This window comes from Cynocephalus volans, chromosome 9 (genome assembly GCF_027409185.1).
Source record: "Cynocephalus volans isolate mCynVol1 chromosome 9, mCynVol1.pri, whole genome shotgun sequence".
Taxonomy (NCBI): Eukaryota; Metazoa; Chordata; class Mammalia; order Dermoptera; family Cynocephalidae; genus Cynocephalus; species Cynocephalus volans.
Window position 1 is genome coordinate 150,999,825 of NC_084468.1, and position 15,219 is coordinate 151,015,043.

The following is a 15,219-nucleotide window of genomic DNA, read 5'->3' on the forward strand; positions in this document are numbered from 1 at the left end:
GAGTCGGTGGCCCAGGAGCCGAAAAGCGTGGGCAGCGCCCAGCCCGTGACGGGTGGGGACGGGGCTGGGGGCGGGGCCTGAGCGGGGCGGGGATGGGGAGGGGCGGGGCCGGGGCGGGGCGCGGCGGGCGCGTGACGCACGGCGCTGGCCAATGGGGCGCGCGCCCGGGGCCGAGCCTCCTGCGAGCCTTCGCGGCGCCGCGGCGTCACGTGAGCCGCGGGGAGTGCGCGGCCGGAGAGCGGCGGGGGCGGCGAGACTCCGCCGCAGCGACCCGGGCCAGCGGGCGGGCGAACGAGCGACGCAGGACCCCGGCCCGCGGCCGCCGCCGGACCGGGAGCCCGGCCGCCGCCCCCAGCCGGTCCAGCCCGCCCCCCGGGCCTCGGGACTGCCGGGGCCTGGCCGCCGGCCCGGCGTGCGCCGAGTTCAGGTGGGAGAAGCGCGTCGGGGCCGGACGGGACGCGGGGGTCGCTGGCCGGGCTCGGGCGCCCGCGCCGCCGTGCGGGGTCCGCGCGAGTGTCCCAGGCGGCACGGGGGCGCGGGGAGCCCGCTGCGCGGCAGGGACCGGACAAGCCCGCGGGACGGCGACCCCGGGCCGCCCGCCAGCATTCGCCGCGCTCAGGCCCGGGCCGGCTCTCCCATATGGCGGGGCCGGGGCGGAGGGTGACTGACGGTCACCGCGGCGGGGGGAGGGTGGGGGCGCCCCGGGGTTCAGCGGGTGCGAACTGGCGTCCGCGCCCCTGCCCCACGCGCGCTCCCACCCACGCGGTCACACGCCGGCGCGCGACACACGCTCACGCCTCGTGTGCGACCCCTCGAGGTGCCCCGTCCTGAGCCCGAGCGCTGCGGGCCGGCTGGAGGGGGCGGCGCTGGGGTGGAGGAGACCCCCCTTTGCCCTGCGCTCTGTGATGTTGCCGCGGACCCCCCGCCCCCCCCCCCCGCCACCTCTCCCAGAGGACACGGAGCGGCTGTGTTCTCCCACGCTCCTTGGAGGAGACAAAATCCCCGAATGTCTGAGCTCCTTAAATCGCCTTCCTCCCTGAGGACCGAATGGCCTGTGGGGACGCCCCGCCGCCCTGCAGGTGCGGGGACGCGGGACTCGTGGACTCGGGGACCTGCGAGCGGCGCAGGAGCGAAGACTCTTATTTTGAAGAGCGGCCCCCACCGCCACCCCCGTGATTTGCGCGCTGACCCAATGGCTAGCCCTTGGCCGGCGCTCGGCTTGTTATCAATTACATGTTGTTCCTGCAGCCGCTGTGTCCCCGGGAGGATAAACAGCAGGCCTGGCCGAGCCGGGGAGGGGGCGGAGCCCGGCGGCTGGCTGGGGACGATGCCCGGAACAGCGTGTCCCCTCCCCCTGCACGCAGCCTGCGCCTCTTCCCGCGCCACGTGCTGCTGTTTTTAGGGGCCGAGCCTGCTCCCACCTTGGCTCGCCCTCTTTTTAACTCCCGCTCCTGCAGCAGCCCCAGAGCCCCGGCTCGGCTCTCAGTTCCTCAGTGTCCCTACCCTGCATTAAGACCCTGTTGCTGACCCGGGCCACAGCATTCCTGGGCTCCACCCCCGCTTCCATACTCGCCCCCCCACTTCACTCACTCATTCAGCACGTTCTGCCAGGCCCTGTTTTAGACCCTGGGATACAGCTGCGGAGTGAACAGTCAGAATAGCTCACATCTGGTGGGGAGGAGGCGAGGGATGAAGTACACAAACGCGTGACCAAGATAGTTCCCCACAGTGGCACCTGCTAGAAAGAATCTAATATGCGGTGACGTAACAGGGGAAGGATGGTCCCTACAGGGGGTGACTTCTGCACTGAGGTCTAAGTAAGGAGCCCCACCTGGAGTGCTGGGGGAAGAGGGATCTACACAGAGGGAAAGGCCGGGGCCCCAGGTGAGGTTAGCACAGCACCGGGGAGGAGTGGGGCTGTTGGAAGGGAGTCTGCCCAGGGTGGGCAGGGCCCAGGTGCTGGGTTGCTGCAGGAGACAGAGTCACAGTGACTTGGGCAGCCATGGGAGGTGGCTTTCTTCCATGTCTACCTTCTTGTACTTATTTTCCCCACGACTTCTTTTTCTATCGTTTCATCTGTGAATATCTGTTTGTACCCTTTTAAAAAGGTAACCACAGCACCCTCATCACCCTTAAAAATGTTAACAGTAATTGCTTAATATCATGAAATGTCCAGTTGGTGATCACATTTCCGGGGAGAGTTTTAAGCAGACCTGTTCTGGGTCCCAGGGAGGTTGGAGCCCCTGCTTCCAAGCATCACAGCAGAGAGCAGAAAGACCCCTGTCCACCGTGTTTGAAGCTGAATGCTAATGGCTGGTTGTGTGTGTGCTAGACCTGGTAGGAGTTGTTAGCATGTGTTAGCTCACTGGGTTCTCACAGTGCCCTGGGAGCGAGGCACTGTTGGCAGCACCCCCATCTCACAGATCAGCACAGGGACACAGAGAGGTTGTGCCACCTGCCCGAGGTCGCCCACCTGATAAGTTGAAGACATAGGAGTGCAGCCTTTGCTCGGAGGGTGGTTGACCGGTGGGGAACCCTAGGGCAGTTGTGGGCTCTGTCCAGCCTCACTGTCCTTTTCACTATCCAGCACTTTCATTCTTTCTCAGCACCTGATTTGGTGTAGAGTGTGTATTTTAAAACACACTCCCAGATTTAAATCCTTAGCTGAGTATTTAAACCAAAAAGGCAGGTGTCCTCCTGGTAAAAGTGCCCTGGGGCACAGACCTTGCCTGTTTCCTAGAGCTCCATCAAGCTTCTTGGGTGAATTGGGACTGAGGTCAAAGGTCCTGGGGTCCCTAAGCAGGAGAGAATCTTAGAGATCATTGAAACATGGAGCAGATGAGGAAACAAGTTTAGGGAAGAGCAAGGACTTGCCCAAGGTCGCAGCTTATGATGACGCCAGCCTATTGACCATCGGGCAGTGCTGGGCGCCAGTCCCTGATGTCCTGGAGACAGAAGGGGGGTGGGTGCAGAGGTGTTGCCAGGCAGCAGAGACTCTCCGGCTTCGGATGCAAAACATTCCCCTTCCCCAGCACTGATAAACACCCAGCCCGCCCTGGTCACTGGGCAGGGGCAAAGGTCCACAGAAGTGGCCCCATCACAGCCAGACACTGTTGACTCCCTTTGGACACTGGACCTAGCATGGTCTTTGGCTTCAGAGGACGCAGCTTTGCCCTCTCTTTCGCTATCAACATTCTGTGAGACCCTCCTGGGCACCTCCAGGTGCTATGCTGGGCACTGGAGGCACGGCGTAGACACGGAGCCCACTGTGTAGTGGGGCAACAGGCGTTAGCTGAGCCTTCACGAGGCGGTGAGTGTCCTAGTGGAGAGAGCATGGCCTTGGGGTGCAGGGCAGGAGGCTCGGCCTCCTCATCAGCCAGGGGGATCTTATCTCCCATCCCACTAGAAGGTTGTGAAGTCCAAGGTGCACATGCTCTGGGACCTTCAGTCAACGTCTGTATCCAAGAATTATCCCTAGAGAGGTGGGGCCTTGTCCACCACCACTCCTGCCTCTCCCACTCACAGAGGAGGCAGTCGAGGCTTGGGGGAGTCTGAGAACTGGGGCGTGGATGCGTGTCCCCCTTCAGACGGGGAACAGCCCGCAGGGCATGTGCTTACTGGGCTTCAAGTTTTTTGTCTCCAAAGTACAATTGCCAGATTAAAATACAGCCAGCCCAGTTAAATCTGAATTTCAGATAAGATAATTTTTAAATATAAGTATGTCCTGCCCAGTATTGGTAACATATTAAAAGTAGGTCATTTTTAAAAGTCTGAGATTCAAATTTAACTTGCAGCCTTATTTTTATTTGCTCAATATGGCAACCCTGCGGAAGCCCCAACAACATGGGGGTCAGAGGGAAAACTGCTCCTCTCCTACCCCCCTTCTGTGTCTCAACAGGCAGGCAGCTAAGGCCAGGTGTCCTCAGACAGGCAGTGACTCCCATTACATTGACGGGAGGATGATTCCCGCTGTTCTGGGGTCCAGAGAGCCTTGCGCGTACTCCTCTCTCACTCACATTCAGTTGTTCACGGACACGTGTGTTCTTTCCAGTATCATTCTAGAAAATCTGTGCGAAACCACAAGTGCCCCGGGTTGTGCAATGGGCTTGAGAGGGCTCTTTTGCAAACAGGTGGTGCAATTTCAGAAAACACTCTTGCAGTCACAGTGCTCCCATGGGACGGAGGCAGGATCCAGGCATTTGGCAACAGGAGGCTATGGGCAGGCAGCAAGGGTGGGGGCTGTCAGCCCACGAGGTGGCAGGTGAGCGTGCGTCATTCTGACCAGGCCTCCCTTGTTCCCTCTGCAGCCACCACCGGCACGGCCAGGCCAGCATGGTGGACCACTTGCTTCCAGTGGACGAGAACTTCTCGTCGCGGAGACGCCCTGTGGGCTATCTGGGTGACAGGCTGGCCGGCCGGCGTGCATACCACATGCTGCCCTCGCCCCTCTCTGAAGACGACAGCGACTCCTCCAGCCCCTGCTCCTGCGCCAGCCCTGACTCGCAAGCCCTCTGCTCCTGCTATAGTAGCAGCCCAGGCAGCGAGGGCCAGGACAGCATCTTGGACTTCCTGCTGTCCCAGGCCACGCTGGGCAGTGGTGGTAGCAGCAGCGTCGGGGCCAGTAGTGGCCCCATGGCATGGGGGACCTGGCGGAAGGCACAGGCACCTGTGAAGGGGGGGCATTTCTGCTTCCCTGAGTTTCCTGTGGGCGACCCCAATGACGTCCCAAGGCCCTTCCAGCCCACCCTGGAGGAGATCGAAGAGTTTCTGGAGGAGAACATGGAGCCAGGGGTCAAGGAGGTTCCAGAGAGCAACAGCAAGGACTTGGAAGCCTGCAGCCAGCTCTCAGATGGGCCACACAGGAGTCACCTCCATCCTGAGTCGGGGGGGACCAAGTGCTGCACTCCTCCCCCAGACGGCGCCAGTGCGGGCAGTGCCCAGGGCCCAGGGGCGGTCCCCTCGCCTGATGGCCCCATCCCAGTGCTGTTGCAGATCCAGCCCATGCCGGTGAAGCAGGAATCGGGCACAGGGCCCGCCTCCCCTGGGCAGGCCCCGGAGAACATCAAGGTTGCCCAGCTCCTGGTCAACATCCAGGGGCAGACCTTTGCGCTCGTGCCCCAGGTGGTGCCCTCCTCCAGCTTAAACCTGCCCTCAAAGTTCGTGCGTATCGCCCCCGTGCCCATCGCTGCCAAGCCCATTGGGTCAGGATCCCTGGGGCCCAGCCCTGCTGGCCTCCTCATGGGTCAGAAGTTCCCCAAGAACCCAGCGACGGAACTCATCAAAATGCACAAATGCACTTTCCCTGGCTGCAGCAAGATGTACACCAAAAGCAGCCACCTCAAGGCCCATCTGCGCCGGCACACTGGAGAGAAGCCGTTCGCCTGCACCTGGCCGGGCTGCGGCTGGAGGTCAGTATGGCGGGTGACAGGCCTGGACGGTGAGCAAGGTCCTGTTCTTATCTGCTTGCTTAGGTGTGTAGCCAAGGCCATTTTCTCCACTGTTAGAGAAGGCTGGTTAGGAAGGGGGGCAGGGGCAGGAGCAGGCCGGGGCCAGCACAGCCACAGCCACCCGGAGGCCTCCTCGTCGTGCCTCTGGATTACTAAAGTGGAAGTCGACTGGTCTCCAGTTTCCTAATGACGGGTGAGGCTTGCTGTGTCTGTGGCTGTGGCTGCTGGGTCTCCTGGTCCAGCTGAATGAGGTGAGGGTCGGGGGCTGAGCTGCAGAGGAGGGGCAGTCACATGGGTGAGGGCAGCTGAGACAGGGGTAAGTACCCCCCACTCCCCACATGTCCTCAGTGAGGACACAGAGACTTGGATTGCCAAGTCACTTGCCCAGCGTCACTCCACTCTGTAAATGGTATTTGAACCCACGGGGTTGGATTAGAAGGTCACATCCTGTAAATGCTGCTTCCCCAACCAATGGGACTAGCTTCTGTTCACAGATGTCTTTGGGCATGCGGGCTGGCCCTTGCTCCCTCCCTGGGGGCCTGGAAGTATGTCAGGGAAGCTGCAAAAGACCACCCAAGAAGGCAGACAGGCTGGCGGTGCCAGGTCAGAAGCAGCAGGGTCCTTCCATCCTCTCAGGCGCTCTGCTCCACACGGTGCAGTGGGGAAACCAGCCCTCCAAAAGTAGGGGACTTGCCCAGGGTCACCCAGACCTTGGGGGGCAGAGCTAGATGGCCCCTGTGACTCACCCTCACCCGCATCCCGGTGCTGCTCACCCTCTTCGGTGGGGTGGGGCATGCCCACCTTTTCCTGAAATGCAGGCAGCCCACCAGGAGCTCGGCTCTCCTGTGTGAGATACCCATCCCAAAAGTCTCTGGCCTGCCTGGGAGGGCGGCATGTGCTGCTGGTTCCATCCTCGTCTTTGCTGCTGCGGCTGTCACTGCACGCGTGAGTGTGAGTGAGATGTGGCACGCTCGCTTGTGTGCGTGTGGGGTGTGTGGCTGCGTGTGTGCACTTGTGCATGTGTGCATCTTCAAGCATGTCTGCCATGTGACCATGCGTTCACACACATGCATGTCTTGTGTGTTTGGGCACCACATGTGTGTGGCTGCGTGTGCATGCATGTGCGTGTGTGTGTGTGTGTGTGGGAGTGGCACACAGGGAGCAGAGTTTGTAGCTTTTGTTTTCTAGACCAGATTCTGGTTCTGAGAGCTTGTGAGAGTTGGCAGGGGATGGGGCCTGGCTGGCGAGGCTGCTGAGGACAGGGAGCTGTGAGTGACATGGGAGATGTGACGCTGGTGGCCCCTTTCCAGTGATCACCAAGCTGGCCAGACAAGGGACTTTTCCAAAATGGCATCTTGGGTCGTGGAGGGGCTTCCAGGCGCGGCCATCACTCACTGTCCTGTCCTACCCCCTTCTGTTAGACAGACCTGAGAGGCCTGCACCCAGCCCCACCAGGTTCCAGTCCTGGTGTGCCCATTTCTCTGGGCCCCACGCCTGGCCTGCGAGTGGGTGTGGGGCCACCAGGCTGCTTGTGAGGCAGTGTGCACATTGGGGGTAATGGGGGCCTTGGGGGCACTTTCAACTGAAAAAGAAAGGAGAGAGAGGACGTGTCGTGTGGGGCACTGGTCCTGAGCCCCGAGGTCAGATTCTGAGGAGAGACCTTGAAAGTGTTCCCCCGGCCTCTGTGCAGGAGCGCCCCATCTCAGGAGGTACCCCACGCCTGGACTCTGCCTGCATATTCTCCTGGTGGGGCTCCTGGGGGTGAACAGAGGTGGTGCAGCCACGCCGCAGCCTCCAGAGCGCCGGTCCTGTCGCTCATGAAGGGCCCAGTTTTCCAGGCGCTGTCCCCTGGTTGGTGCTGAGCACTGGCAAGGGCTCCTCCAGTCAGAGTGAGGCCTGGCAAGGCCGCAGGGAGGGAGTGTGGTCCTTGGTCAAGGTGGCCACTCCTTGAGGAGGTGGGGCCTGCCTTCTTCTGGGCTGTCCCAGAGCCAGATAGCAGATAGGACCCTCAGCCCCATGTGTCTTCGGGAGGCAGACCTTCACCCTCCACACGGTGGCCTCTGGAGGTGTGAGGGCCCTGGCCCTGATCTTCTGCTTAGGACCCACATAGCAAGGGGAGGTGGGTACAGTGGGTGCCTGGCACTGTGAGGTAACCAGGGAGCTGCTCTTGGGAGCTGTCCCTGCTGTCAGCCATTCCCCGAGCTTCTAAAAGGCTTCTCCAGTCTCACCCAAGTTCCCCTGGAGCAGGCCTAGCCTTCGTGGGGTCACCCATGGCGGAAGTGCTGTCTGGCCAGGAGCGGAGGGCACCTGTCTCTTGGGCGGGGTTTACTCTGAGAATTTGGGGAGTCCCTGGTTGACCTTCAGGGATCCTGAACCCCTGGGGATGTAGCAAAGATGCTGTGCCCCTTATGTGTGTGGGTAGATAGTCTTCAATCAAGGGCCAGAGGGCAGATGGGCTCCTGCAGTCCTGCAGCAGCCAGGGAGGAGAGTGGACCCAGCCTTGGGGCAGCTCAGTCTGGATGGGACGATGATGGTGAGATGCCAAGTGCACTGAGCACTTGCTGTCCGCTGGGCACTATTCCATGTTCCTAGAGTCGGAACCCCTCCACCCAGTTCCTTCACTTGCCAACGTCCTGCCACGGGGAACTCATTACTTCTTGAGGCTACTCTGAGGCTTGCAGAGTATGGAGCACACTTTGGTGCACTTGAATTCCTCTCGGCGCTTCTCAGGCCCACAGTCTGCTCCCTGCCTCTTCCCCTTACTGAGTGGGGTCCAGCCACTCTGACCTCCCCTCTGTGCCTTGGGGCCCTACTTGGGCATCAGCTTCTCTTCACCCTCCCATGGCAGCTACAGTGACGTCTTAATGTTTTGACCCAGGCTTTGTTCTGTGCATACCACATGCATTAGCGTGTGTGTCGTCACAAGAGCCCTGTGAAGTGTAGACACTAATTCAAATTTTACAGAGGGGCAACTGAGGCACAATGATGATGTCACATGCTCACAGGGGCATAACCCCAGGTGGGTGCCTCAGCCCCACTCGAACCCTCCAACGGTACCACCTGTATCACAGTGGCTGCCGCTCTTGCCTTCTGTCCCCACCAGGGTGTGTGGGCTCTGTCAAGCTTGTGCTTACAGGCCGTGGGGAAGAAGCCAACAACAGCAGTTGTGGTGACAGTAAGAGCCCCTAATGCGTGCCGCACGCTGCTCTGAATGCTCCACGTGTGTTAGTTCACGGAACTCTCCAAATCAGTCCACGAGGTGGGCACCCGCACGTCGTCCTGTTATGCAGAGGAAGGACACACAGAACAGTTAAGTTGTCCACGGTCACACGGCTGGTCAGAGGTCGGAACAGGAGCTCATCTGGGGCTGTCTGCTCCCCCACCCAGACTCGGGCCTCTCTCTCGCCCGCTCTGCACACCCCTGGGGGGGGGCTTGCTCCAGCATCGGGCCGTCTCCGCCTGCGCCTGGGCTCCGGGTGGCACCTCCGCACACTCGCCTGCCTCCCTTATGGGGAGCTCTCCACTCCTGAAGCCTCTTCCCTCCTTGCTGGCGGCCCTGGTGAGTGGGGCACGCTTCCCCTGCTGGGCTGGCCCTGGTGCTGTGTCCTGTGCCCACAGGACAAACCAGTGGCCCTGCACGGCCCCACCCTGCCACCTTCGTGTAACGATGTGCTCTGTCTCCCCCGCCCGATACTCACCCCCCACTCCCCGTGGCTTTTGGTCCTGAAGCCAGCATTCCCTGCCCCTTCCCCTCTGTGACGTGGTCCCCGCACCCTCCGCAGGGCTAAGTCAGACGCTCCCTGCGCTGATCTAAGCGTCTGCGGAGTGCTGTGTGCCTGTCTTCCTGGACGCTTCCTGCCTCGCTCTCAGACACAGTCCTCCTTTGTTCACTGCAGCGGAACGTCCTGTTCTGGAGTGGCCGAGCCATTCTGTCCAGAAAGAATCCCGTGTGCCACAGCCAATATGAGTGTTAGTAATCAGCAGCCCTGTGTGCAGGTACTGCTGTCAGCCACAGGGGACATGGGAGGCCCGGAAAAGGGGAGTTGCGGGGCTGATGCCATGAAGCCCAGAGGTGGCAGGGACAAGGTTCAAACCCAGGGATCTGGATCCCAGCCTGCCCTCTTGACCTGTGTGTCACTGCTGCCCCTGCGCGATGAGTCTTTCTTTGACCCTGAGTGTGGCTGGGCAGGTTGTGCCCTGCACAACTCTAGGGGGTGTCGTTCCTATTGCAGTCCCTGAGACTGAACTGTTTACAACAATGGCTTTCTGGTGGATGGCAGGTGAGTGTCTCGAGGAGGAGGCGCCTTCACACAAAGGTGCTGTTTGTGCTAGTGCTGATGTTAGGGCCTGCTCTGGGGAGTCACCTGACCCCGTGTTCTTCCTCTGTCCTGCAGCTCAGCAGCAGGGATCATGGTCATGTTCTCCCTCCCCACACACACACACCCACACCAGGACCTTGCCAGGGACCAGACCCTGCACCAGGCTCTGTGCGGGTAACAAGAGCTCCAATTCTTGAATAATCACCAGGGCCGAGCACCGCTCTAAACACTTGTTGCTTTTACAGTCTTCACAGTCCTGTGGAATTGTGATTCTCCCTGTCCCCAGGTGGGAAAACCGAGTCTCAGGGAGCTTGGCGATGTGCTCAGATTGCCTGGTCAGTAAGTGGCGGAGCTTACTGTCTGCAGAGGCTGCGTCTTAACCACCTGGTCCCCACTTCTCCCCCGTTGTAGTCCCTAGATCTCCCTTTTGGCTTCTGCTTGGGGAAAGATGGTACGCAGGTGTGAGGCCGGGGACAGTCCCCCCAGGTACCAGGACCCTGTGGCAGCTGGGAGGGGCTTGGGGCTGAGGACAGCTCGTTCTCTGGCCTGGCTCTCAGCCCCCTGTCCTCCCAGGTGTCCCCATGACCAGAGGGCTGCTATGGCTCTGTGGCACTGCTTTGGCTTCTTCTAAATGAGTCCTGGAAGGCAGTTACAAGTCCTAAGGTCTTCATGGGATGAGTGAGGAAACTGAGGCCCAGGATGTTTCAATTGTTTGCTCAGGACCACACAGGGCACCAGTGGCATGGGGACTGTCAAGGCAAGGACCTGGATCCTGCTATCCCATGGGCTGTGTGTTTTGGCCTCTTTGAGCCCTTGCTGTGATCTTTTCAGTCCAACAGGACTGATCCTGATTGCCTGGCCAGGAAGGTGCTGGGTGGCCCTAGTGCCTGGTGCCTGGGGAGGCTAGACACTCTGTTTCTTTAGCTTTCACCTATCCATGCCCTAGGCCAGCTGTTCTGCTCAGAAGCTGTGTGCCCACGTCCAGCTAGGGGCAGGTGGCCCTCGTCCAGGAGCACAGGTCCAGGCTCTGAATACTGGGCACATTTATCCCATGTCTTCACTGGCACAGGGCCCCAGTGACACACCACCTAGCCAGGTGCTGTGGAGGTGGCCAGGGGGCATCTGTTGGCTGGGAGTCCAGGCCATCTGCTTCCACCAGAGCAGGCAGGGCAGGGAAGGGTACGAGGGGACTGTGCTGAGACCTTAGTTCTGGCCTCAGCTGCTCTGTCTTATCGGTGGCCCTACATCAGATCAGGTCCTCATCACTCTGAGCCTCAGTTTCCTCATCAGACAGGACAGTTGGGCTTCATTTGGTCCAAAGATATGCACTGTCAGCACACTGGGATTGGGTTGTAGCGCCAGTCTCCAAGCGCAGAAACTGTCTGCTGTCTGGGAGCAGGACCCTGGGCCAGCAGTCGAGGTTGACGTCCTTATCCCGCCGGCCCCTCCTGCTGCCCACCTGAGCCTTGCCCAGCACAAGTTCTGCTGGCTCCTCCTGCCCTTCCTCAGGCTGCAGAATCAAAGCCTCTTCCCACAGGGTCAGGGCAGAGTTGGGTCACTAGCCCCTGCCAATCAGCTGGGTTGAAAACTGCTGTTCCGGGACACCACCTAATCTGCCTCGCCATGTGGTGCCAGGTCCAGGAAGGAGGTGTTAGGCCTGATGCTCCTGTATGTGCATGTGTGTTCATGCATGTGTGCACGTGTATGTGTGTGCACTGAGATTGCCCTGTGACGGCTGTCTGTCCTTCTGGGGGTGATTGCTGTGCCCACTTTTTGAGTTAAATATGCTTACTGAGCACCTCCCATGCACCAGGCACTGGGCTGGTCATGGAGGAGACCACAAGGCACCAGACTGGCATATCCGTCTTCATGGAGCCGATGGTCTAGTGGGACAGACTGACAATCATCAAAAAGTTGAAACTAATGTAAGATTGCAGCATCAGCAAGAACAAGGAAAGAGAAATGCATAAGGTGGTGGAAACCTAGGATTGGTGCGGTCCTGGAGGGCTTTCCTGGGGAAGTGACTTTTGAGCTGAGCTCTACGAGGTGGGTAGGAGAGAGCGGGGAGAGGGGAGGGAAGAGCTTTCTAGATAGAGGGAACAGATGTGCATGTGTCCTGTGGCAAGAGGAACTGAGGGAAAGTCAATGTAGGTGTAGCACAGAGAGGAGAGTGGGTGGGGACTAGGTGGGGAAGGAGGGGTCCTGCTGCTGGGAGAGAGCCCCAAGTCCCTGAGGTCAGTGACAAGCAGCCTGGGTGAGCTGGGCTCCACTAGCCTTGAGATCCTGCCCTCTCTGCAGTGTGGACCAGTGGCTCTGCCAGGCTCTGAGAGTGGGCGCAGGAGAGCGGATGGCAGTGCTAGCACAGGCCTTGGTGGCTCTGCCGTCCTGTGGGGGCACGGACGCGTGGGACAGTGATGATTACCAGCAGGCTCAGGAGTAGTTTGACATTTTAAGAACTGGTATTGTCTCGCTGAGCGTGCGGCTGCCCCACGTGTGCCAGGCCCTGCTGACCGCACCATGTCCCGCAGGTTCTCACGCTCCGACGAGCTGTCGCGGCACAGGCGCTCGCACTCGGGCGTGAAGCCCTACCAGTGTCCCGTGTGCGAGAAGAAGTTCGCGCGGAGCGACCACCTGTCCAAGCATGTGAAGGTGCACCGCTTCCCACGGGGCAGCCGCACGGTGCGCGCAGTGAACTGAGCGCCCCGACCCCCACCCACAGCCCCGCACGCCAGCCTTTCAGCAATAATTTATTTGCCTTCTTCAGAGGGACGTGACAATGTTACCAGCCCACCTTCTGAAGCACGGGAGGTGTGAACCCAGAACCCGCCACCGCTGCCTTTCCCGGGACGACGGAGCTGTGCACCGCGTCCCTGGGGCTGGGTCCCCAGGGTCCCCAGCGCACGGGGCTGGAGGCAGGCCTTTGTGCCTCCGTGCCATTGTGCCTTCCTGCGGTGGCCGGGCCTCTGCTGTAGCTGCCGGCTGGAGGCAGGGTTCTGGGGCCTGGCCCTTCTCCCACTGGGCTCCCCGCCTGGGCTGAGGCCGTACTTTATTGCTGGGCAAGAAGAAATGTGCAGTTTTGAAATGTGTGGTTCCCACAGGGAGCCGTGCTGGGAAGAAGGAAGTAGGCCAGATGTCCAGGGCTGCTCTGTGGCATGAGGACCGCTTTGTCCGAGAGGCCTCGCTCAGCATCGTCGCCAGAGGGTATCAGCAGGGCCACCAGTGTGGGGCAGGGCCTGGCCACCAGGGCCTAATGTGGGGAGAGGGGAAAGTGCCCCCCTTGGGGGCCGGCAGTGCATGTGCTTGAGTTACAGGTGCAGGAGAAACAGACGGACGGAGCCATAAGCATCTGGGCCCAACGTGGCTCATCCCCTCCGTTTCCCAGACAAATGTGGACACCAGCCTCTAGGGTCACCTTGGGGAGGGGAGGGCACAGGCCGCACTGGGCCAGAACAGCTAGGTCGAGCCTCCCAACCCTGACTTAGAAATGCATTCCTTCTTTTGTCTAGAAATCAATATCAGATGAACTAGCTGGTTTTGACAGGTTTATTTCACATCCTATGAATGTATGTAAATAAACTGTACATTGGTACATCTACATAAAATGTCCTTTAATAACATATCAACATTTGTGTACATTTGAAATTTAAAAATCTATGAAGTTGGTGTATATATGTTACAATTATGTATATCTTCTTTGGTCCTTCATAAAATTATATTTACTTTACCAATAAAAAGAAAAAGAACTCACCAGCTTTTCGGCATTTGTGTACTGTTTTCCTCTGCTTTGCTGGGTGGGACCTAGGGATGATTCTGGGTGCCGAGTTTATGTGTCTGCATTTGTAGTGACCAGGGGACCTTGTTTAGTACCCGGAGGGATGCGAAGTCCCCCTTGGGATCCAGCCCCTTCCAGCAGTGTAGGGTTCCCCAACAGCCCACCCCTGTGCCAGCCCATTCCCGCACCGCCTGTGGGAAGCCACCTGAGCCAGGCCAGCCTTGCAGGAACCGCCCACCGCAGCTGTCTGAGACCCTGGCTTGGCACTTCCTATCCACAGTTGAGTTCATCAGGCACCTGCCGGTGTGCTCTCTGTGTGCTGACAGGTCGTTCACCCTCTAGACTTTCCCTAGTAAGAGGTCATGCCATTTCCTACTTGCAAGGATGACTGAATTTGTTAGGAATCTTGACCAGGCACAGGCAAGACTGGAGAAGCCAGTGTATGGATGTAGGCCACCTCCTCTGCCCCCTGCCTCTCTGACATGCTTGGGATCTCTGCCCTGTGGTTCCACAGTTGAAGTTTGGACCCATCCACACAGCCTTCACAGGCTGGGAGGCTGGGGACAGTGGGGGCCAGACAACAAGGAGAGGCTCTGAGCCTCCCAGGGAACGGCCCTGGGGACGTAGAGGTTGACAGGGCAGGTCTACCTCCATAGCTTGGCTGATGTGAAGCGTGCAGGAAGGGGACTGCCCTGGCTCACCCATCTATGTGGAGTGGGAGGCAAGGACCTTCGAGAAGTGGCCCTCTCCTGAGGAGCCTGCTCTCTAAAACAGACCCTCAGTGATCTGGAGGCAGGTGGCCGAGCACCTGTGGATCTGCAGCATGAGATGTCTGTGTGGTGTGTGTGAATCGTCATCTTGGAAGGCAGAGGCCAGCTCCTGCTGGTCTGTCGTGTGTGGCAGGAGCTGGCAACACTGGGCTTTCATGTGTGCCCAGCACTCGGCATGACTGGTTGGAAGGTGGACATCCCATCGTGACTGGCCCTGGTCTTGGGGAAAGGGCTGGGCCTGGTGACCTCTGCCCTGTTGCTCCCGACTGGACGTACCCTCTGTGAGCAAACACATTAACGTAGACATCATCCATACAGAAGTCATGCAGCCCCAGACAAGAGGGACATTGGAGGGACGGGGGGACTGTAGTTTGGTCAGGATGGTGACACTGTGGGAGGAACAACCCTATGTGCACATGCACCTTATCACCAGGGCCGACCTGCTCATGCTTCTCACCCCATCTCAGTGTATGCTCCCAATAGCCCATTTGTGTCGACCCCACAGCTCCTGCAACTGGCCAGTCAGGCTGAGGCTAGGCTGACCATCCTGGGGCAGGGGCTGTATGTGTGGCGTGGGCTTCCGCAGGCTTCTCACCCACAGCCCGGGCTCACACACTCATGGTGCACCTGCCCTGTGGGAGTCTCTACTTCATGGGGCCTTGGGTGAGAGGGCGCTGCAGGCACAGCAGAGTGAAGGGAGCGCAGGACTGTGGGGTCGGACGGCCCGTCGGTCCTGGGGTCTACCCCTGTGGGTGGGCTTCAGCTTCTACACCCTGCAGAACGGGCATGGAAGCCCCCAGGCCGTGCAGTGTGGCGGGGAGTGGTAAGTGGGGAGCAGTGTGACTGTGGGTAACAGCTGGGTGGGAGCCACCTTCAGCAGGATGGAGCCAGCTGTCCGCAACACCAGCACT

The 15,219-nt window shown here is 59.7% G+C and overlaps 1 protein-coding gene across 4 annotated transcripts in view; it reads left to right on the top strand.

Annotated features, from left to right (window-relative positions):
• The first annotated feature begins 217 nt into the window (after positions 1 to 217).
• KLF15 (KLF transcription factor 15) overlaps positions 218 to 15,219 on the top strand; it is a 34,153-nt gene continuing 19,151 nt past the window's right edge. The window contains exons 1-4 of one of the 4 annotated variants that reach the window (XR_010024429.1): positions 218 to 427; positions 4,308 to 5,408; positions 11,580 to 11,812; positions 12,295 to 12,374. Coding sequence is in view for 3 of the 4 variants with exons in the window: in XM_063107551.1 (XP_062963621.1) it covers positions 4,333 to 5,408; positions 12,295 to 12,463 (1,245 nt within the window). In the remaining variant the exon portion in view is untranslated. Of the gene's footprint in view, positions 428 to 4,307; positions 5,438 to 11,579; positions 11,813 to 12,294; positions 13,515 to 15,219 lie in introns of those variants that run through there. The other 3 variants (XM_063107552.1, XM_063107551.1, XM_063107553.1) reach the window with 3 other exon arrangements.